The sequence below is a fragment of the Xiphophorus hellerii genome, chromosome 20 (genome assembly GCF_003331165.1).
Source record: "Xiphophorus hellerii strain 12219 chromosome 20, Xiphophorus_hellerii-4.1, whole genome shotgun sequence".
NCBI lineage: Eukaryota > Metazoa > Chordata > Actinopteri > Cyprinodontiformes > Poeciliidae > Xiphophorus > Xiphophorus hellerii.
The window spans coordinates 21,165,495-21,193,344 of NC_045691.1; the positions used below are offsets into that span (position 1 = coordinate 21,165,495).

The following is a 27,850-nucleotide window of genomic DNA, read 5'->3' on the forward strand; positions in this document are numbered from 1 at the left end:
TGTGCTATGCATAACTTATAGCTTTCCTGAGTACAGTTGAATCTTTGCTTTCCTTTCCTAGCTGGCCTGATTAGTTACAGTCATCTCTTGTTGGGTCGTTTGCAGTTATATTATTTCTATTAAAAATAATAATATTGGTGCTCTGTGAGATATTGTGTGATCTACCATATTTATCCCTAACCTGTCTATTGTGTTCCTTCATGATGCTGTTTGTTCATTGTTTTCTAACAAACCTCCTTCACAGAACAGCTGGGTTTTTACCAAGAATCTCAGTATTAGATATGAGATTAAATCGGGTGACAACTACCTATTCAAATATGACTACTTTCCAGATTTTAATTTGTAAAATAATGAGAACTCCATTTGCTTCACCTGGCTGAACTTTTAATAAGGTATTTTGAGTTTTGTTTTGCATTTGGACCAGTAATCTAACCAGTAATGATGCATCCAAGGGAGCCTAAATAACAATCCCGCCTTAAATACCCCTTTAACTGTGGTGACGGGGTGATCAATAGAGAAGTACATGTCTACGTACGAGAGGACGATGTCGGTGTGAGCGCACGCACATGCTGAAAAGAACAAGGGTCTGCCTCATTTGCAGACGGTGACATTTAGATCGTGTCCCGCCTACAAGGCGTGGAGTCGTGTCTCCTTTCCACAAGTCTCTCACTGGGGACGGAGGGATTACCGGGTGGACCATAGATGGCCCGGACACGGGGTGAGTAGCACGGATGAATGAAATTAGCCCGTTTGTACGGCGTGATTAAACCCAGAAGGGGGGGAAGCTGAAAGGCATCATCTGCCTCCTTGACGGAGCTGCATCTTGTCAGCAATGGAGGAGCGGACAGGCTAAAATGGATGACTGTGGAAACATGAGCCGCCTTTTGAGGAATAACGCTGCTGCTCACTGTAACCGCGAGTATAGTGAGCAACAGCATCACTTTCACACAAAGAGAGACCACGTCTCATTCTGAATGCCTGACAGCGAGGCGAGCTGTGATTGATTTCTCCACTGAACACTAGCAAACCTTTGCTGCACCGCTCTTTGTGGTGATCACTGATCCAGTCAAGGCTGGCCGATCACCTGTAATCGATCACAAACATTTCCATAACTTCAGTGGTGCAAGATTTCTAAACAAAGCGGTGTTATTTGCGCTTTTAAGAGGACTGTCGCAATCAGATAAAGTTGGCAAGTATTAGGACGTGAAATCAGCTGATGGTGAGCAACTGACTCCAACTGATTCCAATACATCATCTCAAGTGTAGATATTACAAAATAAATAAATAAAATAAAATAAATGTACCTCTTACCAGAGCACCGATCTCGTAATAAACAACATATGGCCAGAGGGGGCGCAGCTGCATCGTCTTTAACTTTTTATAGGAAGTTTAGGCGCCCCACTCTTCAGTTTTCCCTGTCAGTCAGAATCTCTTTATATCCAGACCCCTCGAGGAAAGCCCCCCTAGCACATTTCTTTTTAAAGGAATGCTAAAATGGCGACAGAAACATCCGGGCCGCAGTGAAAAGCAGCTGGTGGGGGACAGAGCAAGTCTTTTGAGTTGAGGCCACACTGTTCAGATTTCCTTTCAGTCTGGAGCTCCCGGGCGACTGTTGCTAAGATACCGCAACCGCGCGTGCAGCCAAATTAATATTAACGGGTCGGAGAGAAGAAAACAAACATGGCGGAAGCCCGGAATCTGGTGACAGAACGAGGAATGGGAGAAAAAGTTTCCATCACTTTAGTTTGTGGGTTGTCGTCTTGAGGTTAGGGAAGTTATTGTCCACAACCCACATGACAGCTTGACCGCACAGTTAAAAATACGCAAAGCTTTACTCATTATACAGTGCAGTAAATAAGCATCTTTCACACCATGCCTAATATGACATCCAAAGTACTCTTTGTGATGGTAAAGGTCCTCACATTAATATTGTAATAATAACTGAATTTCAATACATTGCAAAGTTCTAAAAGAGTTCCTTTTGTCTAGAAGCTCTTTTCAAAAAACTGGAAAAAGTAGACAACTAAATGAATCTGAAAGAAGTAGAAATGAGTCGAAATGTCCCATCAGGTTACTATAACCGTTAGGGAACGTTCCCTAACGGTTTCCTAAAGATTACACAGCCTTCATAGAATCTCCTCTGAACAAATCAGTTAATGTTCTTGAATGGTTACCTGAAGGACATAAACATATAACTTTTAGAAAACCTTCAACAAAGAAGGTTGAAGTTGTTGAAAATGAAAATTAGTCAGACTAATTAAACTAAATTAAGAAATATAATAAAATATTATATTACACAATTTAAATGTATATCAAAGACATACATTATATCTTTTTTCTACTATAGTCAATTTGTTACATTTAATTGTTGAAATTAAATAAATAATCCTGGATGTATTTAAATTTTTAATCAATTTAGATCAAAACAGGCAGCTACCACTGGAGTGAGAAAAGCTGTGGCATCTGCTTGTTTTCCTGAGAATTTCTAACCTACTTACAGGTTATTAATATTAATACCATATTGCTATTTCAAAGTGCATTAATATTATTCTTGTGAGTATGGACCTTCTCTGCCTTAGTATGTAGAATCGTTCTAAGTGATAAGTGTAGTTTTACGCTAATATGCGACATAATTCTATGCACCACTGTGTACAATGCAGCACCATGGCAGCAGAATTAACGAAAACTTTGAGACAAGCTGGGGAGAATACTGAGAAAAGCAGTATGCTGTCATCCACAATATTGCAGAATTGCTGCAAGGAAGGACAACAAACATTTAATCAGAACTGTTCAAAACAGACCAGTGCTGCAGGTGAAAATGATTTAATGTTGTGATTTGATCTGAACTTACCAAAATTTTAGCAGCTTCTTGTTATGGTTGTCCAAATTACTTATACCTCCTTATTTTACTTCTTTTGCCTTAAAACACTGGACAGATAATTTGTTGGAACATTTATCTGTTAAGTTAATTGCATTTAATATTTTAAATGCAATTAATGCTGTTAATAATATTAAGCAGGGTTCAGCCTATTAGTCAATTGGTAATAAACACTCCCCAAAACAAAAAGAGCCTTCAGTGTCACTCTCACTAAAACAGGATGGCACTATAGGAAAATGACTTTGTATTCTTAATACTACATACTCTCTTGAACCCTGTCACTCACTACGACTATTGACAGAAAATATATTTTCCTTTTGTCTAGAAGCTCTTTTTATCAGGACTATGTAAGTGACGTGTCGGCTCTTAGAGGCAAAATTGAAAAAGGATAGCGTCAGCTCTTGTGCTACGAAGTTAAGACTAGTAGTGAGGACAAATTTTCCCCCACTCACCCAAAACAATCTCTATTGGAAACATTTTCTCTTCAGGATTAAGGGAAGAAACAACTCAAAACTGTGGTATAAAGACACAACACAGTTTATGCAGCAGCTGCTATTAGTAGCTTAGACAGCCATACCAACCAAAGTGACTTTGGGTATTGTTTGTGAGCATAAGGTTTATCAGATAAGAAAACAATTTACATTTCCAATAATTAGTTGTATCAACATTATTTTTTGTTATCCGTGTCAGAGCCAACTGAAGGACATAACACTTGCCTCTCATGCTAGTATTTTAACTTTCTCTCCAAACGATAGGCCATGAGAAAACTAACTAGAGATACACTAAAAGACTTTGAATGGCTTGACAAACTGTGTCTTTCTCTGTGTCACAATAGGCTAGCTGCATGGACTCTATAGACAAACATGTGCATCCGTTCAATCTTTGCACATCTAAACATTCAGCCTCAGATGGGGGTGATGATGTACTGCTTTCTAAACTGTCTTCTCAGAGGAATAGAAGAAGAAGAGATCTGAAAAGAAGGAATGAAGTGATTTCTCACCAGAATATTAATGGAGATTTTGTATCTTTCTTGTGCCTGTGGGATAAATTATTCACACAGGAAAAACAGCAGGGGTTTCCTCACTGTATTTGTTTTTTTTTTTTTCTTGTGCTCATGGTCTGATCTGTAGTTTATCTGCCGTGTTTGGTTCCAGCTTAGAGGATTTGTTGTTCCTGTTTGTACTCGTAGCCAACCGGGTCACAAACGTTTGGGTTGCACGTGGACATCCTAAGAGATCTGTAATGGAAAATAGTGGGTAGATGATGAGTTGTCATACAGGCTTCGCAGTGAAGTGGATAGTAGAGTGGACTAGGAATTATGTAGGTGATATTAAGAATGATATGGAGAAGAGTGAGACATAACCAATCATTACACGGCCTAATATAACATATTGTGGTAACATAGTTGTTTGGAGAAATAGGAGAGCTGAAGCAACAGTGCTGGTTTGAACCAGAGCAAAAACTGGAAGGTCTAAACTGAATTTTAGCGTTAGCAAATTACAGTTTGTGTTTTTTATTTTCCCTGCTTTGTTAAGCCTCCAAGCTAGCTGACAACATCCACTTGAAGAATTAGGTTTAGCCTTGAAGCTATTAAAAGTTATTTAGAGAAACTATTTGTCTTTTTAATTGCAACTAATTCTTATATTTGACACTGATGACATTTTTGTGTCTAGTGTAGATGAGAAGACATCGCTGTTGAAAATTACATTTTTTCAAGTAGGAATCTGAATTTAAATTTTCTCTTTAGTGTCACTCACTGCTACGATTTAAAGCACTTGTGTTGTATATCACCCAGTGTTCATCTGTTATGCTTTGTTGTGACAGATAATACAGAGAGCACACTTCACTAGTCCCATGGCTCGGAGATATGGAGATCAAAGCACTCAGGCATGCTTGTTATTCTAGACTTGACAGCTTGAATTTTTATTCCAACTTTCCAGGATGTTTTTATCATTTGGAGCTGGTAATGATCCTGGATTCACAAAAGAGCAAAAATACCTTTAGGACATTGTTTTTCTTTATTTCAAAGTGGATCAAAAGGCAAGCTTGTCAGACAGCTCAATCACTGTAAACTGGCTGGTGAGGTTATTTATAGAACAAATACCCAAACTCCTTATAAAGTTTGTGGTGCAGAGCTTAATCATACTGCATCATTGATAATTCTCTGGGGAAGACAATTATTGTTTTTTAAATCCAACAACCCAGCAGTGATAAAAAAAATCTCAAATGAGCCACACAAAGTGTTTTTTATTTAATCCTGAAACCAATCAGAATGCACGGAGCCGTTTGAAGAACAGTAGTTTCTTCTCTCTGTTCCAGAAAACAGTTTTGAAATCATCAGCCGAGCCTGTCATCTTTTATTTTGTCTTCTCTCCTTTTCTCGCTCTCTCTGTCAGAAAAAAAAAGCAAACCCACTTATTTGTGCCAAAAACCTGGTCCCTGTTTCTCATTTGTTGCAAAGCTGTTTTTAGAGATTGGGAAGTAGGTTTGTTAAATTCAAGCAGTAATTAAATGTGAGCACTGAAAAGATGCTTTGCCTCTATCAGACATGCACCGATTCTGATTTCTTTTTAAGAACTATTATATAAAAAGATGTAACAACATTGAAAATATTTTTTCCAGCCTTGTTGATGTTTGTGTGGTTCTTAATTTTGTATATTAGGAGCAGATGCGACATCATACTGTGTCTGAAAAACCAGTCATGTAAAGTTATGAATTTAAAACTAAGACAAAATGACTAGAGTTGAGATTTGAGACGGTACTTATATTCGCAATAAGCGATTGTTTTCTTTAGTACGACCTGCCAATCCAATTTTGAGTACAGTAATTCGGATATATTTTAATCTAAAATCTAGAATGCATACAAGAGAAAAAGTGTGCTGCAGGTTATTTGATAAAGGTTATAATTTTGAAGCTAGAATAAAATTTAATTACCAGATTATTGCTTGTTCATGCGTCAAGGCATCTTCCTAACCGCTATCTGATTTCTTTATTAAAGCGCGTCAAGGTCTGCGTTGTCAGTTTACATTCGGTGTTTTGACTACAGATAAATTTTTCCGTTTGCAAAGCCATTGATGAGCTGGTGCTAATTCTCTTAAAATCTCTGTTGATGCTGATCAACAGGGATTCTTTCTTCGTTTTTCCTGTAGGGTGCTTTAACCACAACACACAGATATGCCACCCCCGGCTGACATTGTGAAGGTTGCCATTGAGTGGCCCGGTGCCAATGCACAGCTTATAGAGATGGACCAGGTATGTAGTAGAGAGAAACTTTAAATGCCTCTGTTAATTCTTTGCCTTAATTTGCATATGGAAAGTAATTTTAGTTAAGCATTGCTATTTATGTAAGGTTGGAAAAACCTGATTTAGTCTTATTTAGCTATTCTAAGTCATTCTTATCATGACTGTGTGGTGACTATGGCTCAGCGGTAGTCATCTTGCAACCGGAAAGTTGTAGGTTTGATTCTAGGCTCCTCCTGTCACATGTTGATGTGCACTTTCACTTGCACTTAACCAAATCTGCCTACCAATCTGTCTATGAATGTGTGAGCAGTTGTGAGTGTAAATGGGGAGAGTGTTCAGTATTACTGGAAAGGTTTGTTATAAAATCAGATCATTTACCATGACTGAGACTGATTGTTCTGTTTTATCCATTCATTGTGTTTTGCTTTTGCAGAAGAGACCCTTAGCCTCTATAATACGGGAAGTATGTGATGGGTAAGAATGATCTCCCTTAATTTTTTATTTAACTTTTTTCAGATTATTTAAAATGGGGAAATCTTTTAGTTTATTAACCAAAATTGTCAAAATTGCAAAATAGCTTTTGCTTTTTGCAAAGGTTTTAATTATCCATTGATTTATATTGGTTCAGCATGGGGCCAAGTTTAGGATGGGGATCAGTGTTGTCATTATCACTACACAGTTATCATTTATTTATCAAAGAATAAATGATAACTGTAATAAAAATAATTTCACTTTGACATAAAATATGAATAAAGTACAAAAGCCATGAGCAAAATGTCAAATTTGTAAGGTATGGTATGTGGTTTACTGGTGGAGTATTCTTGTGTAAAAACAAAGTTTCTCTTTTTTTAAGCTGCTGGTTAAAGAATAAAGCGCTAGCAGCCAATGAATACAATTGTTGCACCTCTATCTTTGCTTAAATTCAGATTTAAATTTGAGTGGGTTTTCTGTTTAGTGTTTGATAAAATCTGGGTTATATGCCTTTAAGACTCAAACATCCCTTACTGTATTTCAGCATATGGTAAAGTAGATGTTTATGCTTTCATTTATCATTTAGGGTTGTTTTCTTCGTACTTTGGTAGTGTGGTAAAAATGTACAAAACATTTTACATTTTTCCTACCAATCCACCTCTGAACATGCCTGCATGTACCCACTGCCTCCCTCTGTCACTGGAAGCTGAAAATCCTTTGCACTTTTACTGTAAACTCCCACTGAAAACTCCCTTCACAGTTGCAGTTTGCCTCTCGTGTAAATACATTTGCCGGAGAGAATCGCCTGACTTGGCCAACCTTTTGTTCTTGCACTCTCGAGTATGCTGTGCTCTCTAACAGTCACACATTTCGCTACTTGTAATTACTCGCTTAAAATCAATATAAATGTGTATTTACTTTATCTCTCTATATTTGCACCCTCAGGTGGTCTTTGTCGGGCTCTGAGCAGTTCGCTCTCCGCTATGCTGATGGTCCTCAGCTTTACATCACTGAACAGGTTTTGTTCTTTGTTTTTATTTCCCACCACATTGTGTTAAAGTCACAGTGAAGCAATATTGACCCTAAGTTGCCCCTTTATTTTTCAGAGCCGCGGTGACATTAAGAATGGGACAATCCTTCGATTAGCAATTTCCCCAGTAAGTTTGCTTTGTTTCCACAAGCAGTGCTATAAATTAAACTCCTTACAAATTTCCTTAGAAGAGATTCCTTAGAGAAATTTTGACCTACTTAATGTTGTCAGACTAATTGTATTTTTTTGATTCTACAGGTTCATCAGTAATGAGGATGGGTGTGGGTGTTGAAGTAAAAAAAAATGTGATCACAGTTAATTAATGATTTAACAATCATTGGGATGGAAGAATAGGGATTGATTATAGCCAGTTTAGTTTGGATAGTTTTTTTTTTAACTTTAATAAATAAAGTCAGGGTCTGAAAACTATATTTTGTATTTACATCATATCAGAAACATTTAATAGTGGCAAAAAATAAATAAAATAGAAGACATCTGTAAGGGCGGAAATATTTGTTCACAACCATGGAATTTGTTTTTAATTTGTTAGAAACTGTTTAACATACACTTGCCTAAAATATTAATGATAATAGTTTATTATGTCATTTTTGCTAACCAGCAGCCATTTCAAGATTTTTCCCAGACTTTACTTTAGACTGCACTTAAAAATCTTCAATCACTGGCAAGTCCTGCAAATTATAGCTTTACCAAGTTAGCATGGCGCGAGGGGCACAGTCTGCTTTCATAAGGTTAAGAGGAGTTGAGGACGTCTGTCGTGTTTAATAGCACTAGTCACCGTCTCTCTGTAATCATGTGTGATTACCTGCCTTTTTTAATCCCGCCCTGCATCTAAGTGCTCTGAGAGTGTAGCTGATACCTCTACCTCCAGTTTAACAAAGGTGCTGAGGATTGCATTCCAGCTTACTTTTTATTTTTAGATGCTTTAGCTCCCCTTTCCACATCAGTTTGCTTGTCAAGTTCACTGCTATACTTTGGGATTCTGCGAACATTCACAGAGCGTTTTGGGCCAAGCCGGAAGGAAATCTACCAGGAGGGAAAACATGACGGATAGCTACAGTCTGTATGCACAATGGAAAAACTGCGATCAGGAAAACCAGCTAGACATGAGAGGACACAGTGAACATAACCAAGCACAAAGATAAATCAGAGAATGTAAAGAATAAGACAAAACTGAAACAGAAATCTCTAAAATGTACCAAAAGAAGTAAATATTTGACGCAGAACCATAGTTCCTGGAAAAGGTTCATGCAGCAACAAAATGACTTCCAGAAAATGTCTTCTTGTCTGAACTTAACTGTATCTACAGTCAGAGCAATACGTAATATACAAAATTTTAAAACAATGTCGGGTAATGGTCATAGAAAAGATGGTAAGCAAGAAAAAATCTTTGAAGCTTACTGCAGGGAACTGCAGCAAAAGACATTGGGATATTTTGTTCACAGAGTTTCCATAACAACTGGCTATTTTAAGGCTTTTATAAATGTCTTAAGCAGGGGTTCCAATAATTGTGGCTGGTGCTGCAGTCATTGCAGGGGTGTCTTCGTCCTCTGCTGCAAGTGGAAGCATACGATATAAAATAAAGTCCCATAGATAAGTCTCTGGTAAACCAATGAGATAAGATAACAGTAGTATCAGTGAATGTTTTGACTTTTACCAGGCTCGTGCTGCCCGTCAACTCTTGGAGAGGATCCAGTCGCATGGTATTGATGCTCGCCTCGAGGCTCTGAAGGAGCTCGCAAAGTTGTCCGCAGATCCAACTTTTGCTGCAGAGTTCATAAATATGGAAGGCATAGGGACTCTGGCTCGCCTTGTCGAGAGTGGCACGCAGTAAGCATTCATTTCAACTATTGAGACCTAACTTCAAGCCCTTCATGTTTATGAAATAATTTTTTTTACTTTGTTTTATTTTTATTTTTTGCATATTTCATTTTTAAGTCTCACCTTCTGAAAAATCCTGGACTAATTGTGAGTTTTCTCTCCAAGTTTTGGGGAAATGTTGGCCTTCACTCTCACTGCGTTCCTGGAGTTGATGGATCATGGCATCGTATCCTGGGATATGATCTCCCTCTCCTTCATCAAACAGGTGCTTCCTCTATTGAACAAACATTTTATGTTACTCATGGCAATTTTACACAAACTCTGTGTAAATGTTCACTGTTTGCGACTTCAAGGTTCGTCTTTCTTTCTTTTTTTCTTCCCGCTGCTGTTTTGTGTGATTCTTTGCCCTTCCACCCGTTTCACTCACATCCCGGAAATGTGTGGGTGATGTTGCCTAGTAATTCAGGATTTTAATCTGCTGCAGTGTGCATGTAAATAGCTTTCCTCAGTGAACCGCTCTGCAGCCTTGAGACTCACTCAAAGGAAACTTCTTTATGAAGTTTTCTTTTATAAAAATGTTTGAACTTTGTCTTGGTTTACAGTTATTAGCTTTTTAACTTTATGCATTGCTTCTGCATTTCCTCAGATTGCAGGTTATGTGAACCAGCCCATGGTGGATGTGTCCATCCTGCAGCGCTCCTTGGCCATCCTGGAGAGCATGGTCCTGAACAGCCACAGTCTCTACCATCGCGTGGCCCAGGAGATCACCGTGGGACAGCTCATCGGGCACCTGCAAGTGTGAGCACACACACATGCACAGGGGCTTCCTGCACTCTGTTTCGGGGGGGATGAGGGGAAAATGTTGTAACATGAGTTGTGTAATAAAACCGATGTAAAAGTACGATTAGGAGTGACACCAAAGATAAGGATTTTTTTAGAGGAAAAAATACAAACTATATTAAGTTTGGTAGAACTGGGGGTGTAACGGCTCATGTATTTGCATTAAACCACCACAGTAGAGAGATGTCTCTCATAGGTACACAGAGAGATGAAATCAGAATGAGTCACAGGTGATCACTCCTCTCATTTAGAGGCGAAGATTTGTTTTTATTGCTTTTTTAAGTGCCTTAACTGAGAATGAGTACATTAAGCTACTGTATACAGCACTTTAAACTAAACTAGTGCAGGAATGATGGTAATGAAGACCTGCTGGAGGGCATAGACCCACGTGCTTTTTTCAGTCGGTTATTTGCAGAGTGTATTTGAGTTTCCAGTGCAAAAGCAGCTGAAAGAAAGAAGTATGGCAAGCTGAGTTGTTGTATCTTTCTTGTTTTCACCAATTATTTGTCATGTAACGTGGGCTTAGCAATGCCTGGTAGAGTGGATGTTTGTTATCACACAAGACCCACAGGAAATGCCACTAGTTTCCCACAAGTGCCACAAAGTCTTAAAGCAATTTTATACCAAGTGAATAAGCCGGTTCATTCCAATTCACCGGCTCTAGTCAGCTCTACATCCAGTTACATGCATTTCAATTTGACTCTAATTATATAACAGTACAATCAGAGTCTGTTGATCTGTGACTGAAAACTGAAGTGATAACTGTACCGTTACACCCCTAGTAACTACTTTTACTCTTTTCTTTCTAATTTCTGGCTTCTTGTCCCAATCTCAGTGGTTCTTCTTAAAAAAAACTATCTTGAAATAATCTTATTGCATACTAGCTCTGAGCAGCAGCAGATTATATCTGTATATCAAGTCTGCTTTGAGTTATCAATCTCTGACTCTTATTAACTCCACCCCAGAAATGCTGCAGACCAGGAGCCACCAGAGCAAGATGGCTACTCTTAATAATAACAAATTTTGATTGTATTTTTTGAAAGACTGCCACAGGTGTATATGTGAAGAAGATTCCCCATTGTAGGAATTAGACATTTGCAGCACCTTTTAAATGCTGGTTTTGGTTCTTCGGTTGCAGTAAATTTATGCTAAAATAAAATCTTGGTGTCAAAGAGAAGCTTTTCTAAAAGCCTGCATCAGTCCCTTTTTTTGTAGTCAGAGTAGTTGCTAGCCTTTTTTTAAAAAAAAAAAAAAAGATCCTGTATATTTGTGGAGCATGATGCTTCTAACTGGTTGTTGCAATCCTGGACATTTCCTCAGGTCAAATCAGGAAATCCAGACCTACGCCATCGCTCTCATCAACGCTCTTTTCCTGAAGGCGCCAGAAGATAGACGGCAGGTCAGTGAACTGCTCTCAGCAGCGTTGGCTGCATTAGAGAGAATGACTGGATACTTACTGCTGTCATTACTTCATGCTACCTCCTAAAGAAAGCTATCTATACATAGACCTCTGTTTTTCTGCTGCTATAGAGCTGCAGACATTTGCTCACAGTAGCTGCTAATGTTGGCTAATGTTAGTTTGAGCTAGATTCATTGAAATACGTTTGTCTGCAAGTGCTTACATTGTGATTTCTGTTTGGTAGCGACTGCTGTAGTAATATAATCACTTACATTAGCCTTCACTTCCCTTTAAAATGTACATATTTGTATTACTGCAGACTTTTCTGTCAGCTGTAACTGTTTTAATTAGAGATGCACAGATCAGGCTGAAATTGAGGTTTTCTTTGAGGTTTGACACATAAATGTAGACTTTCACTAACTCCGACATATTTTTCCAAATTATTATTCTACATAAAAAACATAAAAGGTTCTTTGATATTAGATATTTTAAAGCCAACAGAGAATGTATAAATTGTAGTACTATCCCCATTTATCATGAATGCATACAGGATATTCAATAAACTGTAATATTATTAAAAGTGAATTTATTTCTGTTAATTATGATGATGTTCTGCTTACAGCTAATGAAGCATCTTAAGATTAGAATATTACATCATACAAATGACAAAGACATTTCTCGTATAAAAATGTGGGTGTGATAATGAAAAGTATGTTTAATACCTGATCTGACATAAATTTGTAATAACAGTATTACTGATTGAACTTTAGCTTTAATAACATAAAGCTACATAATTTTTAAAGTTTAATCAGTTATAGTTTTATAACTATTTTATGTCAGATCATGATTTTTTGGTTAATGTCAAATTGTCATAACAAAGACATTTTGAATAATGTCAACTTTGTATTAAAAGTGTCATGATTTACCGAATGACACTTTATGGCAACAGTCATAAATATTCATGAAGACTTATTCATGTTCATGACAGGTGTTATGTTTATGACGGTGTCATGACAGTCTTATTCACAGCCCGTCAAATAAAGTGTTACCCACAATTGTTTACAAACATACAACATAGCACGTCTTTGTATATGACACACTGCTAACGTGCTGGGATTTTTATGCGCAACCATCTCTCAGGGTTGCTCAGAATGGTTATAAAAAGGAAATAAAAATGAGCTACAACACTTCTGTGTTGATGCCAGATGTCAGAAAATAATGGGCAGAAATGTAGAATACCATCCCACAGCTGTGTAAACCTCGGAGCAAACAGCAGCAGAAGACCAGACTGTGTGCCTCTTGCGTCAACTAAGGACAGGAAACTCGGGCTACAATGCACACAGACTCACCACAAAAACACATGTGATTCACCTCCATAATTTTAGAATAGAATTGAACAAAATTATTTTATAAAAAAAGCTTGTCTTTTTCTGCTTTCCTGTCACAACTCAATTTTCATTCATTATTGAACACTCATGGCCACAGACCATGAGCAGCAGCAGCAGTTCATGATTGCAGAGGGAGCTTTAGGCAGAAATCACTCAGAGTAAGATCAAAAACAGGAAAATCATCTCAAATTATATTTTAAATAAGCAAGGATTTTAATTGGCAGTTGCTCCTGGATTACATAAATCAGGGCTAAAGCAAATCCAGAAATAGAAGTTATCATTTATTCAACCAGGTTCTAAGGTAAGATGCTCGTTATTGATTTAGTTATGGAGGGCTGCGCGGTGGTACAGTTGGTAGCTCAATTGTCTTGCAGGAAGAAAGACCTGGGATCAAATCTCAACCTGAGGCCTGTCTGCATGGTGTCTGCATGTTCTCCCCATGCATGTGTGGGTTCTCTCTGGGTACTCCGGCTTCCTTCCACTGTCCAAAAACATCAATGTTAGATTAACTGGTCTCTCTAAATTTGCTTTGGGTGAGGTTGTGCATGGTTGTGTGTTTCTGTGTTTCCCTGTGATGGACTGGCGACATGTCCAGGGTGAACCAACAGAGATAGGCTCTATCTCTGGTTAAGCAGATGTAGGCAGTGGATGGATGTTTGATATGGAAGTGGAGTTGATGTTATGTTAGAAAGGATGTGTGGACTTTTTTTCATGGGCTGTTACTGACCACTGGAGGGCGAACTGAGTCAGATTTGATGCCTGAACAAGAGGAGAAGGACTAGAGTACAAATGCGATCTGACTCACTGTTCAGCTTGTTGTATTTCCAACCCAAAAAAAACAAAACAAAAAAAACCCCGAATCTTGTTCTAACTATTCTTTAAAACTGAGATTATATTTTTATTTCTTCATATTTTAGATGTGTGTCCCTTCCATTTGTGTGTTTTTTATGCGATAAAAAGAACAGAGCGTCATGTTTATTGATTTTTATGACAGGAGGGAGAAGTATCTAGATAAACGCAGTATGTGCAGGGTACACCAGCTGCCATCAGCAGCCTGTTTTCTCATGTGATGTGAGTCATCTTCTTATTCCACTGCATGCTTGTAATGCCTGAGTCTCACGGTCCGTGTGTTTGCACTTTTTGTTTCCATTACTGTGGTACCCATGCCCCTCCTCCCTGCACCCACTCATAGGAGGAGTATACTAACCCACTGGAGCAGCACCTCACTGTGAGTACCCGTCCTCTCAGCTGCTCATGCCGCCCCATAGCCCTTCTCCTCCCTCACTTCGCTGATCTTTTTGTGTCACAATCAGCCATAACATAATCTGATCATGTTAAAATATAACCGCAGCTTGTTGCTGCAGCAGGCAGACTCTCCTAGCAGAATCATCTTAGGCCACGTTAAATGTTATTTTGCAAATCCATGCCATTCAAACCGCTGATAGAAATGTAGATTTAGAATTTCTAATTTTGTGTTTGTGTACTTCTGTGAAGTTTCTTCTCTGCAACTTTGCTGTCTTGTAAATCATTTTCAATTATTTGATTTTCTTGTTGACTTGTGTGTATCCTCAGGAAATGGCAAGCACTTTGGCTCAGAAACACTTGCGGTCCATAATCCTAAATGTAAGTATTAAACTCTATGTTGGAATAAACACATGATTGATGTGAGGAGTTCAGTGTTCTGGTCTTATTAAATACAGCCTACAGTAATTCTGAGCATGCAGCTTCCTCAAAATCTTTCCTGCGACTAAAAGTTTGTCTCTGGAAAATCGAACGCTTCACTCACTCGGAAAGCCGAGACCCCAAACCAGTAAATGTGATACGGCATCGAGTCCATGAAGTGGAAAATAATTTGCTCTGAAAATGATTTCTCTTGGCACTAGTCAGGAAAGACCTGCCTGAACTGGCTGTAAATGTCATCGACAAGAGTGCTGCGCTCCAGTTTCCTGGAGAAACTCAAACTTTTCTTGGACTAAAACTTTGTGATTCTGAGCACTTTTAAATGAGCCATAGCTACCTGAAACAATACAATGTGTGCCATTACCCTCCAATCCCTTGAGTTGCTTTGTACTTCTCATGAATAGTGTGGGTACAAAGTACTTAAATTTATATATATATATATATATATATATATATATATATATATATATATATATATATATACACTTTCAAGAGTGTCCATAGCACTTGAAGTATTTCACATTTTGTCACATCATAGTGACAAACTTTAGGGCATTTCATAGATTCTTAATTGGAAACAGCTTCAGACTTTAACTGAGATTTTCTTAGATTTCAATGAGATCAATTAATCAGAATTTTAAAGATTACATATGAAAGGAAATGTTTGTCTACTTTAAGAATTAAATGAGATAAGGTTAGCATTCAAAGTAAGAATAAGCAACCAAAAGCCACTTAAAATGTTGTCTTGTTTTCTTTTTGTTTTCAGTAACCTCAACTGATACATAAGTACAACATCTATGGACTTTTAAGACCTACTGAGCTGGTCTTAAATAATTGCAGTTTTCTAATGTTTTGTGGTCTAATTTTAGATTTATTTATCTCTTTATGTTTGATGTCGATCTATCACATTAAACCCAAATAAAACACAGTGGTCTTTGTGGCTGTAAATGAAAAGGTTCCCAATATTAAATTTTTAAAATTAATTAGAGTCCAACATTTTGTATTGTTGAATTTTGTCTGCAGTTTATAGCAGGAAACATGAATGCTCTAATTGCTGTGGCTCTTTCTCTTTTAGCATGTCATCAGGGGAAATCGACCAATCAAAGCAGAGATGGCACATCAGCTGTATGTGCTGCAGGTGTTGACCTTTAACCTTTTGGAAGAAAGGATGATGACCAAAATGGATCCCAATGACCAGGTGAGATTTTCCAGCGAAATATTTGCATTTCATATTTACCAAGACATGTTCTATAGTCTTCCTAAAATGCATTTAGGCACCACTAAATGCTCATGAATGTAAAAAAGCCAGCATGTAGACAATCTGCCGTTGCATGTTAAAATGAAAGCCGTGGTTAATTAAATGGGAGTGGGTTCATGCTGCGAAGGTTTAATAGAGACATCTTATTACGTGGGTAGCACACTCGCTGATAAATTTGCTTTAAGTGCAATCAGCAGACCGGAAAATTAAGCCTTTGCCGTTTTTGCCAGTACTTGCTGCAAGCCATCTGCTCATCGCTGATTGACCCATCTACTTACTGGCTTCTTTGTAATTTTGATGCTATCATGGTAAATGTTTCCCTCTTTATGCTGATAAGCTGTTAACATGGTTGTTTTTTCCCGTCTCAGGCTCAGAGGGACATCATTTTTGAGCTGCGTAGAATTGCCTTTGATGGAGACACTGATCCCACCGGTACAGAGAAGAGGAAAGCAATGTACACCAAGGACTACAAGATGCTCGGGTTCACTGTGAGCTCGCTCTGCAGATTTCACTAGATACACAATCAGATTCAAACAGAAAAACCAAAGCGTTGTTTTCTCTTTCTTGTGCCTCATTATCTCTGTCTGAAACACAGAACCATTTGAACCCAGCCATGGACTTTACCCAGACTCCTCCTGGGATGCTGGCTCTGGATAATATGCTTTATCTGGCCAGGGTTCATCAGGATACTTACATCAGAGTCAGTTCTGGCATCACACATGACTTTGACCTACTAAAGGAGCTGAAAAGCCTGGCCGTGCCATAACTTGTCTTTCTATTTACGATAGATCGTGCTGGAGAACAGCAGTCGGGAGGACAAGCATGAGTGTCCCTTTGGCCGCTGTGCGATTGAACTTACTCGAATGCTGTGTGAGATTCTCCAGGTCGGAGAACTGCGTATGTGGCTTTGTACATCTGACTCTGGGTGTAAAAAGTGTGCTAGGAGAGAGAGAAATAATTAGAGGTTGTGTGTCTGATTTCCCAAATTTTGTAAAGCTTGTCAATATTCATTTTAATTGGCCATCATTAGAAACCATGAAGAGTTTCTAAGGAGGATAATAATTCTTTACATGCTTTCTGCACAAAATGAATCTTTACTCCTAATAGTAGAATTAAATAATGACGGCAGCCTAGGGTTACAGGGATTTTGCTTTCTGCATCAGAAACTTTGCAGACACATTAAAGTCCTTCAGGCTTTGCGGTACAGAGGTATGTAGAAATAAAACGCCTCCGAACAAACGCACAGCAAATCTCATTTACTGTTCTACCACAAAATCTGTAACTCAATAACTGTTTTGTTTTGTTTTGTTTAGCATGCCCCACATAAGAAGACATTCAGTATTTTTTTTGCAACATCTATTTAGAATAAATAATAATTTTGTTCCACTTAAAATTTTGAGAAAAAAAGCTTTGGTGTGCTTTTCTGTGTTACTTACATATCGGATTGTTAAATCATACATGTAATTTATTGTAACTTTAATATTCTTAGCATCTTTTCTGTCATAATTAGTAAATAATTAATTCTTATCAGGAACGGAGGGGGCAGTACGTATTACACATAGGACTCCAAAACTATTAAAACAAGGACAACATGCCTGCAGAAGAGACATTTGAAATTGTCTTTAATAATAATAATAATAATAATAATAATAATAATAAATAACATACAGCGCTTTTCTCAACACTTAAAGACACTTTACAGGAATCAAGTAAAATTATGAACAGAACACTATGTACATCAAATAAAATCATTAAACTGGCTAGCACTAAACACCAATCTAAGTATATATACATATATTTTAAGATTCCCAAGAGGCTGCCAGTACTTGCAAACCCAGCATATTTCATGACAGACTGAGGGGAAAAGCTCGGAAGAAAACAACTGTATTCTTGTTTTCTTTTGCTGTCTGGCAGCTTGAAGAACGCACAAGCATCTCTTGACATGCCTCTGTTGAAAATACAGTGCCATCCTTGAACTTTCTTGCACATTTTAAGCTTCCCGTGACTGTGTCAGCATCCCTCAGTAACAACTTGTCTACTCAGCAGTGGTGTTAGCGCGACTCTTTTAGTGCTTTGGTGTGCTCAGTGAACAAGAAAAAAAATTGGATCTTTATTTTCAAATCATTGATTAGGACCGCCAAAGAATAAATTGGCTGATCCTGGTCACCTGGAGATTTTTTCCAGTGTCTCTGCTAATAAACTCTTCCTAACGCAGCTACATCAGGGCCAATAATCCTGGCAGTTTCAGGGCAAGATCAATGCAATAAAATGGTTACACTTTACATGCTGATGATCAGGTTGACCAGTGTGTCTGTGCATCCCCGGCATCTAATTTCAGTGCAGCATCTGGCCAAACCCATGTTTACAACTTTGAAATTGTTTTCTGTTTAGCAAACGAGGGCTGCAATGATTATCACCCCATGTTCTTCACTCATGACCGCGCGTGGGAGGAGTTCTTCTGCGTCTGCATCCAGCTGCTTAATAAAACATGGAAGGAGATGAGAGCCACGGCGGAGGACTTCAACAAGGTCTGAGATTACAGAACGCTCGTATTTATATTCAGATGCACACATTAATTAAAAGCTTTCAATTTTTTATGCCTAAGCTTTCCAAAACAAATCTTAAACCATATGGTAACAGCTTATTTACCTGCAGCGCTCATGGAGACCTTTACAAACAGAGCAAATTTGATTTGTTCCTGTTTATTTTATTCGTCTGCTAATTTTAAAGGTGAGGTAATTAGCACCTTTGGTTGCCATGTACTTTAAACTGCCTCCTTCCAATTATCTGGCTCTCCCTTTTTATTTGGCCTGAAACCAAATTGTGCTTGCTACATGCTTTAAAAAAACAAAATCAATGTGGATATTAATCTAAAAAATAATGAGTCATCCAAAAGGGAAAAAAAAAACTTATTCACTGATAAAAAGCGAATGTTGTTAAGAGTCAAGAACATGTCCTCCAACAGCAGATGTAGTTGCTAGTTTCCTTTAATTATTGGCGCACAATATGACGAAAATGGACATTCCTGGACGAGTTGAACTTCATGACCCGCATGGTAGCCCTCACGTAATTGGTTCCAACACCGACCCACAGTGACATCTGCACACCGCTCATGCAGAGCAATTATATGATGCGACTGCTTAATCTCATACAGACCCACAATGTGACCCCTATCAAGCTCCATCAAGTGCTGATAAAGCTGTATAATTTGTCTATGAGGCATCTTCTGTGTCCAGTGACCTTCACTCTCAGTTTTTATGACCACTAAACACTCCAAAATCTGCCTCATAACACAATTTGTCCATGCACAATGCCGCTACTCATGCCCACTCTAAACCCGCATTTTCACTCCAAAGAGAGTCATTTACACGTCCATCGCTGGTCTGCACTAATGGGCAGACTGGGAGATTAATGTTTGGGCCAGTGAATAATAAGTCCTGTACTTTAGTAGCAGAAGCTCGCTTTGAAGACAGTAGCTTCTGTTTCAGAAGAAAATTGCAATTTGCTTTAATAGTAAAACAAAGAATCTAACAAGAAAATAAAATGATTAACAATTTATACATTTTAATGTATTAGGGCTGGGCCATAAATCAACCACTGATTAATAAAAAAATTTATTTATGAAGATTTAATTATTGGAGAATCTGGAATTTTTTTCTTTCACTCAACACACTCTGAGATGCTTGTTTTAAAAGATGAATGATCCAAAACATCTTCCAACAGAAATGGTTCACCATATGGTAACCATAACACAAAATCATCTTTGTTTCATAGTTATCTTAGTCTCTAGACCATGGATGTCCAAAGTGTGGCCCAGGGGCCATTTGTGGCCCGTAGATTGATTTTGTACGGCCCCCAACTACAATTCAAAAATGATACAGATTTGATCTGTAGATGCAGATGAAGACTTAGAATTTGACAAAAAAGGGTAAAAATTGTTACCAACATTATTTTCTTACATAGGAAAATGTAAAGTACAACACAAAGTATTCTTATTTATGTAACCAAGTTTTAACAAAAGGTAAAACCAAGTTTAACCAGAGACTTTTACTAAAAAAACAACATTGCTGCACATAAATCAGCTTTTATTCTTTCTTAAACTTGGCTAAATATAGTAAACGTTTCGAAAGAAAATGACCCAAATCCTTTTCTTATTCCTGAAAGTAAATTTACTCAGTCGAGCCCAAAAGAAACTGAAAACTAGATGTCTTTCTTTTAATACAGCAAACATGCAAAATTACAGTAGTAGTAAGCAGTTAATTTTTGCCAAAAAACTCAGAAATGGGTGTGCTGTGGTGGCGTAGGGATTAGCGCGACACACATTTGGAGGCCTTGAGTCCTCGACGTGACCGTCGCGGGTTCGATTCCTGGACCCGGCGACATTTGCCGCATGTCTTCTCCCTCCCCTTCCCCCTTTTCTGTCTGCCTACTTTCATATAAGGGACACTAGAGCTCACAAAAGACCCCCTGGAGGGGAGAAAAAAAAAAACTGAAATTTTGGGAGTAATCTCAGAAATTTTCTAGAAAAACAAGGGAATTTGCTAGAAAAAACCATAAAATTTCTAGATTAATATCAGATTTTTTTCCAAAAAATCTTATACATTTCTGAATTTCAAATGTCAAACATTTTCTTTTGAATTTGTTTCTAGAAAATTTCTGAATTTTTGTGAGAAATTTTCTCCTTTTTTTCTATCTACAATGGCCCTAATGCAACACTGTAAAAATTGTTTTCAAGTTTTTGATCTACATCGGCTACTTTATTTGCTTTAATTTAAGTTGTTTCTTTTTTTTTGGCCCATGATTACTTTTGAGTCTGTAATTTTGGCCCATGTGGCAAAAAAGTCAGACACTCCTGCCCTTGACTGAAATAACTGAGAAAACCTGTGGGATGAGCTGAGAGGAGAACATGAGAGAAATCAGGACTACAAAGATCTTTATGAATGCTCAAACCTCGTTAAATTTTATTGGAGAGGAAAAAATTATTTTTGGTATAAAAGGATGGTAAAATGGAGGCTTACAGGTGATGCAATTATTTCTTAAACTGTGAACTTTTTTCTCCACTGAATAAATGTGCTGAGCAGAAATAAGTCTATTTTGTGTGTATGGTTTTGCATACAGGATTGTGTTTCCCATCTGTTTAGATACAGATTAACACAGACCATTGAGTTCGCAGTTGGATTACTACATATTTACATGATTACAGAGAGAAAATGACTTGATAATTGTACACCTCTTATTAAATAGCATTTTTCAATTCTAATTTTCTGCTTTTGGTCCAGACCAGTAATGTTAGATGAGCTTTTTATAGTAACCGAATGAGCACCTTACCAGGTAAACACTGGTATTATACATGCAACACGTGACACTAAGTTCAATAAAAAGGGATATTTGAAATAATTATACCTAAAGAATCACATAGAAAAACTAATCTAAAGAGTTCACATGCGTCTGCATTAACCCAGCTTTTGAGCCTTACATTTTTATTCCATCAGCCCTAATTATTTGTGAATGTGTGTCTGTGTGTGTGTGTGAACGCTGCCCAGGTGATGCAGGTGGTCCGGGAACAGATTACCAGGGCTCTGGCTATGAAGCCGTCCTCCATAGACCAGCTGAAGAACAAGCTGCGAGGCCTGAGCTACTCTGAGATTCTGCGTCTGCGGCAGTCAGAAAGGATGAGCCAGGACGACTTCCAGTCTCCGCCCATCATGTCAGTCTCAACCTTTCCTACATTATTCATTTGTGTTCATAGTTTTCCAGTTTCTCATGCTGTGTTGTGCTGCAGAGAGCTGCGGGAGAGGATTCAACCCGAGATCTTGGAGCTCATCAAGCAGCAGCGGCTCAACCGGTTGTGCGAGGGAAGCTGCTTCCGTAAACTGGGAAACCGTCGAAGGCAAGGTACCTAGAGGAACCCTGCAGACATTTGTCTCTCTGCACAGAGTGTTGCTTTTATTGATTATTGTATTTTTTTTTAAACAGAAAAGTTCTGGTTCTGCCGATTATCTCTTAACCACAAAGTTCTGCACTACGGGGATTTGGAGGAGTCCCCTCAGGGTGAAGTGCCTTTTGAGCTACTTAGTGACAAGAGTAAGACACACTTTCGTTTGTTTATGCTACTTTTTGTATTTTTTAAGAAAACACAAAACAATTCTTCTACATCTGGTCACAGGATAAATTTCTGTAATAATTATAAATGTTTTTTTCTCTTCAGTCCCTGTCTCAGATATCAAGTCTGTGTTAACAGGAAAAGACTGCCCTCATATGAAGGAGAAAAGTGCTCTAAAACAAAACAAGGTGCTAAAATGTTCATTTATATTCATTTCTAACACATTTTGCTGACTCATGACCTTGCTGCATTGTTGCTGAATTTGTTTCGTTCTGTCAGGAGGTGCTGGAGCTGGCCTTCTCCGTCCTCTACGATCCGGACGAAACGCTTAATTTTGTTGCACCGAACAAATATGAGGTAAGATATTTGCAGGCTATGTCTGTGTGTTCACAGGTTTTTGCTGCAGTGTCTGAATTGTGAATGAGATGAAATAATTGAATCTTATATTCATTTTTTGATTTCGTCTGCTGACCTTGGCTGGCTGCAGTAATGTTTTGATACTGACTGATTTCACGTTAATCTGAAGACAGTCAGGCTGGTTCACTGAAGGTTTTGCATCTACAAAGTTCACATAAGCCAAAGTCTGAATGTCCATCTTGATTCCTGGGTTCATACACAACCTGGAAAGGTATGGAAACATCTGACATTTGTTTCCAGTGTTTTCCATGTCTGAATAAGTATCAAAACAGGCAAGGGGAATATCAAATCACTTTTCTATTCTCAAACTTTATTTCTTATCGCATTTTCCTCCCTTTGTTCCTTCATTCCTTCCTTTGCTCTTTCCTTTCCTCCTTTTATTCTATTTTATTCCTTCCTTCATGTTACAATTTGCAACAGCACTGAGACCTTTAGAAAGTTGAGCCTAGAAAAGTTTGCATTTTTCCCATGAAGACGGTGTAAGAACCCTGTGATTGACAGAGCCTTTTTTGCACACTTTGCTAATATTTACATGGTGTTTCAGGCTTGTATTTGGAGGAAACTCTGCCCATATTTATCTAATGTTTGTAAAACGAACAGCAATACTTGAGCCGTGACATTAGCGTGAAATGTGCCACAACCTCTGGGGGCTGGATTTAGTTTCACCAAGGGGTACAAACAGGAATTAAAGTAAAAATCAAGACTTTCTGCACCGTTAACTTTGTTGACTCAGGTGTACTTGGGGCTGTGTGCTCAAGCTAGTGGCCAGAAGCTCGGCTGAAGAAGAGAGACCAACAGATCCCATAAATAGGCACACAAAGCAAACGGCGTACGATAGAAACCATTTACTCATTCACAAATGCACACAAATGATTCCAGTAGACAAAAAAGCAGAGGACATTCAAAGCATTTGCTGACATCCCCAGGTTCGGCTCTCCAAGCAAATTGACCGCAAGATGCAAAAAGAAGTCATCAAATCCCTAAAAGGAAGTCATTAGACCTACACCAGTAGTTTGCTGACATTAGAGTAGATGTCTGATCAATGTAAAAAGGACTGCACACGTTTACTTTTCGTGGGAGGTCTGGAAGGGGACAACCAAATGCAGCATTCCTGGAAAGGAAACTCATGCCAACCATGAAACATAGAGGTGGAAGCATCATACTGTGGGGGTGCTCTTCTGCAGCAGGAGCTGGCAGTCTCACCCTCGTAGGTTGCAGTAAACCCTTCAAACATCTCACACCTCTGAGGGTAGAGTTTGGTTGATTACCGCAAGTGTCTTTGAAGTTATTTCTACCAAAGGTGTGAGACTAAATAACTTTTCCCCTCACTAGAAAACACATTTTTCATTGCGATCTTTTGAAAAATAAGGTGAATTTTTGTTGCGTGAATTCAGTTAAATCTTTCTGTTCCAGAGAAAAAGCTATCAGGCATCAATGTTTGAACATCTTTTGATAAAAATCTAAATGTTTTGTTCTAATTTGCTCCCATAACTCTGTGTATAATCTTAGAATGATTCCCATTCGCAGAGCTACTTGGGTCAGTAAATTTGACTGTGAAGGATCCTCACTCACCGAAACTCCTCTGCGTGTGTGTGTGGGTGTGTTGGCGTGTGTTTGTGTTTCTGTGCCCACATGTTCAGTATTGCATCTGGACCGACGGGCTGTGTGCGCTGCTGGGCAGAGAGATGGGCAGTGACCTGACACGCAGCGACCTAGATACCCTCATAAGCATGGAGATGAAGCTCCGCCTCCTTGACCTTGAGAACATCACGATCCCTGAAGCCCCGCCTCCAGTGCCAAAGGAGCCTAGCTCTTATAACTTCACCTACAACTACAGCTGAGTTGTGCGTATGCTTCTGTGTGTGCTCGAATGCTATGCATGCATGTATTGATAAAAGATACGTTTACTCATCTGTTGATGAATTTAGCTGCTTATATTGATAACAGTTGATTTTGTTTTCCAGAACTTTACACACACACGTTTAAGATGCAGTACGGTTGTCAGAAAAAAAAAGTGATAATAGCTTTACGGTGAGGCCAGAGGTTAAACTTTACTTGACAGTTGAGAAACCCGACAGCATCTTCATCTCCTCTAATTCACAGGCAGAATTTAAACTGGAGCTTTTAGTTTTTCAGTAAAATGAAGGCGTTCTTGCTAAGTCAAGCTATGCGTGGTAGCCATGGCAACTGGTAATGAAGGGGCTACACTTTCAGTTTAAATGTTTAAAATTTGCTGTGATACTGCTCGTTCCTCCACTTGTACAGTAAAATACAATCAGCTCTACACCTTTTCTCCATTATTGCCTCATTAATATCAAGCTATAAACATATTGGATCGTAACTCAGATGGACAGCTTTCTCTGTAGCAGCCTGTTTCTGCTATGAAATGAAATGTTCATGTGCTAGAGAACCCTTCTGACAGGGATTAATTTTTGTCGACTATAAATATCAGGACTGGCACAAGTCCAGGTGCTGAAACCTGCATTTGTGTCTTCACAAAGTTTGTTGTTTTTCTGAGCATTTGCTGAATCTGCTGATTCAAAGCCCAAATTGGATCACACAAACAATCAAAACCGGACTAAATTTGGTAATTGTTACTGGATGAGGGCTGGTAGTAAACAGTTACCAGCTCAAAGCTGAGTTTACACACCTGGTGCCGCTGATCGCTGATGCTGCCTGAGTTAACTTCTCACATTTTTCTTGGCTGCTCTACAGTATTAACTCACAAAAGGGATTCATTTACCTAATTCAGCTTTCATTCTTTGTGTCTGAGTGTGGGGATCTTCAGATTTTTTTTGTGGGTTCATATTGGTTCCCAAACTGTGGTACAAACACCAGTAGTGATGCAGTCACTCTAAAACGTTTTAGTACCTCTGGTAAACTGGGTTTTATGAGCTTGGTCTTTATTACCAATATAACTTGGTGCAGCATGTTTCTGAACATATGACAAACCTGCTTGATGCAGTTGTAACAAACATAAAGATATTTTAGCGGAGAACATTTCTGTGTATGAAGTAGAGATTCGCCAATAAATCTACCAACGATTAGGATCTGGCAGTTTTCTAAAGACAAAAAAATAGTTTTTCCCTACTTATGAAATGTCTTTATTGACATACAGTATGCTTTGACACATAAATTACAGAATATTTTCTGTAGGATTTTAAAGTAAGGCCTCCGTCAAAGAACAGCACATTTGTTAAATCTATAAGATCTTATAGTCCTTAGAATAAGAAAATCTTTATCAATCAAAATTAAAATTTGGAAGTCAGACTTAAAAAAAACTGGAAATTGGTATGAGCCAAAAAAAAAAAACCTAATTTCTCTAGAGGTTAGCCTGAGTAATACATAAATTACACAGCATGAGTTAATAATTTACTTCCATAATTAACAGTTTAACAGAGTTAAAAAGTATTAATGTATTTTGTCAGTTCTGTGTTGCGTATAAGAAAAAAGAGAAAACATTTTTTATGGGTAAATTACTTTAATATTTGATATCAGATGACTACAACTACATCATGCTGGATATAAAGTAGGTAAAGATGGTTTTTAATATAAATACTATGTGGTGTTGTGTTTTCGCAACTTAAAGCATGGCGTTTGAGTTTGCATCATAAAGGGGTGCAAACTGAACATTGCTTAAATGAAGGAAGCCGCTTATATTTGTTTCACCTATTTAGCAGTTTAACACGTCTGCTCTCACTGCACAGACCAGGGGATTTAAGGAGCTTCTCTGCAATCTACTATTGAAACTCTGCTAGATTTTCCAATCTAATAAAACTCAAACTTTCCAAAAAGTGAAGAAATCTAGTACTGCTCATGCATCACATGAACACAGGATTGTGTTCTTTATATTTAGCAGTGTTGTCATTTTCAATTTCCCCGTAGTTCCTGGTTATGGTCTTTTAGCTTGTGAGCCGATACTCAGCGCTGCTACTATTTGTTAAAGCTCTATAGAATTATATTTTTGTAAATGACTTTACCTTCTTGTCACTAGATGGTAGCTATAACTCTCAGTCTTCTTTCCAGTATTTCCAAGTTTAAATATTAGTTTTTTCAGGCTTCATTTCCCCTTAGCAATGTTAAAATGAAGAATACATTTCTAAAGATAAATTGCACAAAGAAGCAAAATTATTCTATTTTACATATAAAAGATGAACATTGTCATATTTTTACCTAAGTTTCTACCTAAGTTTGAAAATCTGATTTATAGTGGCAAACAATTTGCAATAAGTTGCACATACACAGCGCTGAAGTGTTTGTTTTTTCAATTTTCCTCTGAGTTCAAACAGATTTACTAAATGAGCCCCTTGCTGTATCAAAGAACATAGCAATGTTCAGATTGCAACCCCAAACTCAGAATGTAAACATTTATCATGTTTAAGACGATTTAAGTCTGTGAAATTAGACTTTTATAATGTGAAGGAACCCTGTGTGTTTTTTGCATTCAACATGCTCAGTATACACTGAAACAAATCCATTATATTGTTTTTTAAGGGCACCATCACCAGGACCTACTGTAACTATGATGTCAGCTTGTGTCAATAATCTGTGTAGCTGTTGATGCGAGTGGGAATAGCAGAATTCAGCCTGTATGCGATTTGCTTTTTTCCATGTTTGTTTTTAATCTGATTTTGAAAATTCAGAGGGTTTAAAATTGGGTTGTGGCACTGAGAGTTTCTTAAAGACTGTACATCTTCATCATCTGAACATGTGCTCTGTAAAAGATGCAGTGTGCTCCAGGCCTGTGTGTTTACCAAATGCTTTTCTAATTATAGTGAATTGTGGGAAACAAGCTGACTTGCTCTTCCTTTTATTAATTCTACCTAAAGCATTGTTCTCTTAGCTCTCTGAGCCTCCATACCAGCCCATAATCAAACCAGTAACTGAACCAGTTGACGATGTTCAGGCATCAACTTCTGTTGCAAAAATAACCATTATCTTCTACAATAGCTTTTGCCTCGAATGAACAAAAAATTGACATTTTTAGATCCATTAACTGTTTTTACATGACTTACTTAAAAAATGTATTTACACTATGTAGTGCTACTAAAGAATGAAAGAGTTATATAAATATTTGATTATGGCATACATATAGATCATTCTATGTATATACAGTAATGTCTTGCCTTATTGAAGAGTTGTATTATGTTTTGTGTGAATAAAGAAGTCCTAACTGATGCTCAAGGTGTCGATTTTTAACACAGAATTACATTAACTTGTATTAATGTCTTTTAAACTTTCGCACATTTTCATCTTGCAACTACAAACTCCAATGCATTGTCCAAAAATGTTATGTGAAAGAAC

The 27,850-nt window shown here is 37.9% G+C and overlaps 1 protein-coding gene across 6 annotated transcripts; it reads left to right on the forward strand.

Annotated features, from left to right (window-relative positions):
* Positions 1 to 524: 524 nt before the first annotated feature.
* Positions 525 to 27,724, forward strand: elmo2 (engulfment and cell motility 2). Of its 6 annotated transcripts, none has more exons than XM_032548374.1 (22): positions 525 to 718; positions 6,028 to 6,130; positions 6,555 to 6,595; positions 7,538 to 7,610; positions 7,699 to 7,749; positions 9,301 to 9,470; positions 9,627 to 9,726; positions 10,108 to 10,259; positions 11,622 to 11,700; positions 14,281 to 14,316; positions 14,661 to 14,711; positions 15,844 to 15,966; positions 16,395 to 16,514; positions 16,622 to 16,726; positions 16,815 to 16,923; positions 18,418 to 18,554; positions 21,570 to 21,733; positions 21,809 to 21,921; positions 22,003 to 22,110; positions 22,235 to 22,317; positions 22,409 to 22,486; positions 24,187 to 27,724. In XM_032548374.1, the coding sequence occupies exons 2-22, from the start codon at positions 6,053 to 6,055 to the stop codon at positions 24,385 to 24,387; spliced, it is 2,172 nt and encodes a 723-aa protein (XP_032404265.1). In that variant the 5' UTR covers positions 525 to 718; positions 6,028 to 6,052; the 3' UTR covers positions 24,388 to 27,724. The 6 variants fall into 6 exon arrangements, with proteins under 6 accessions (XP_032404265.1, XP_032404264.1, XP_032404266.1 ...); XM_032548373.1 differs by having other exon boundaries at positions 526 to 718; positions 6,002 to 6,130; XM_032548375.1 differs by having other exon boundaries at positions 526 to 718; positions 6,002 to 6,130; positions 10,108 to 10,253.
* Positions 27,725 to 27,850: the final 126 nt, after the last annotated feature.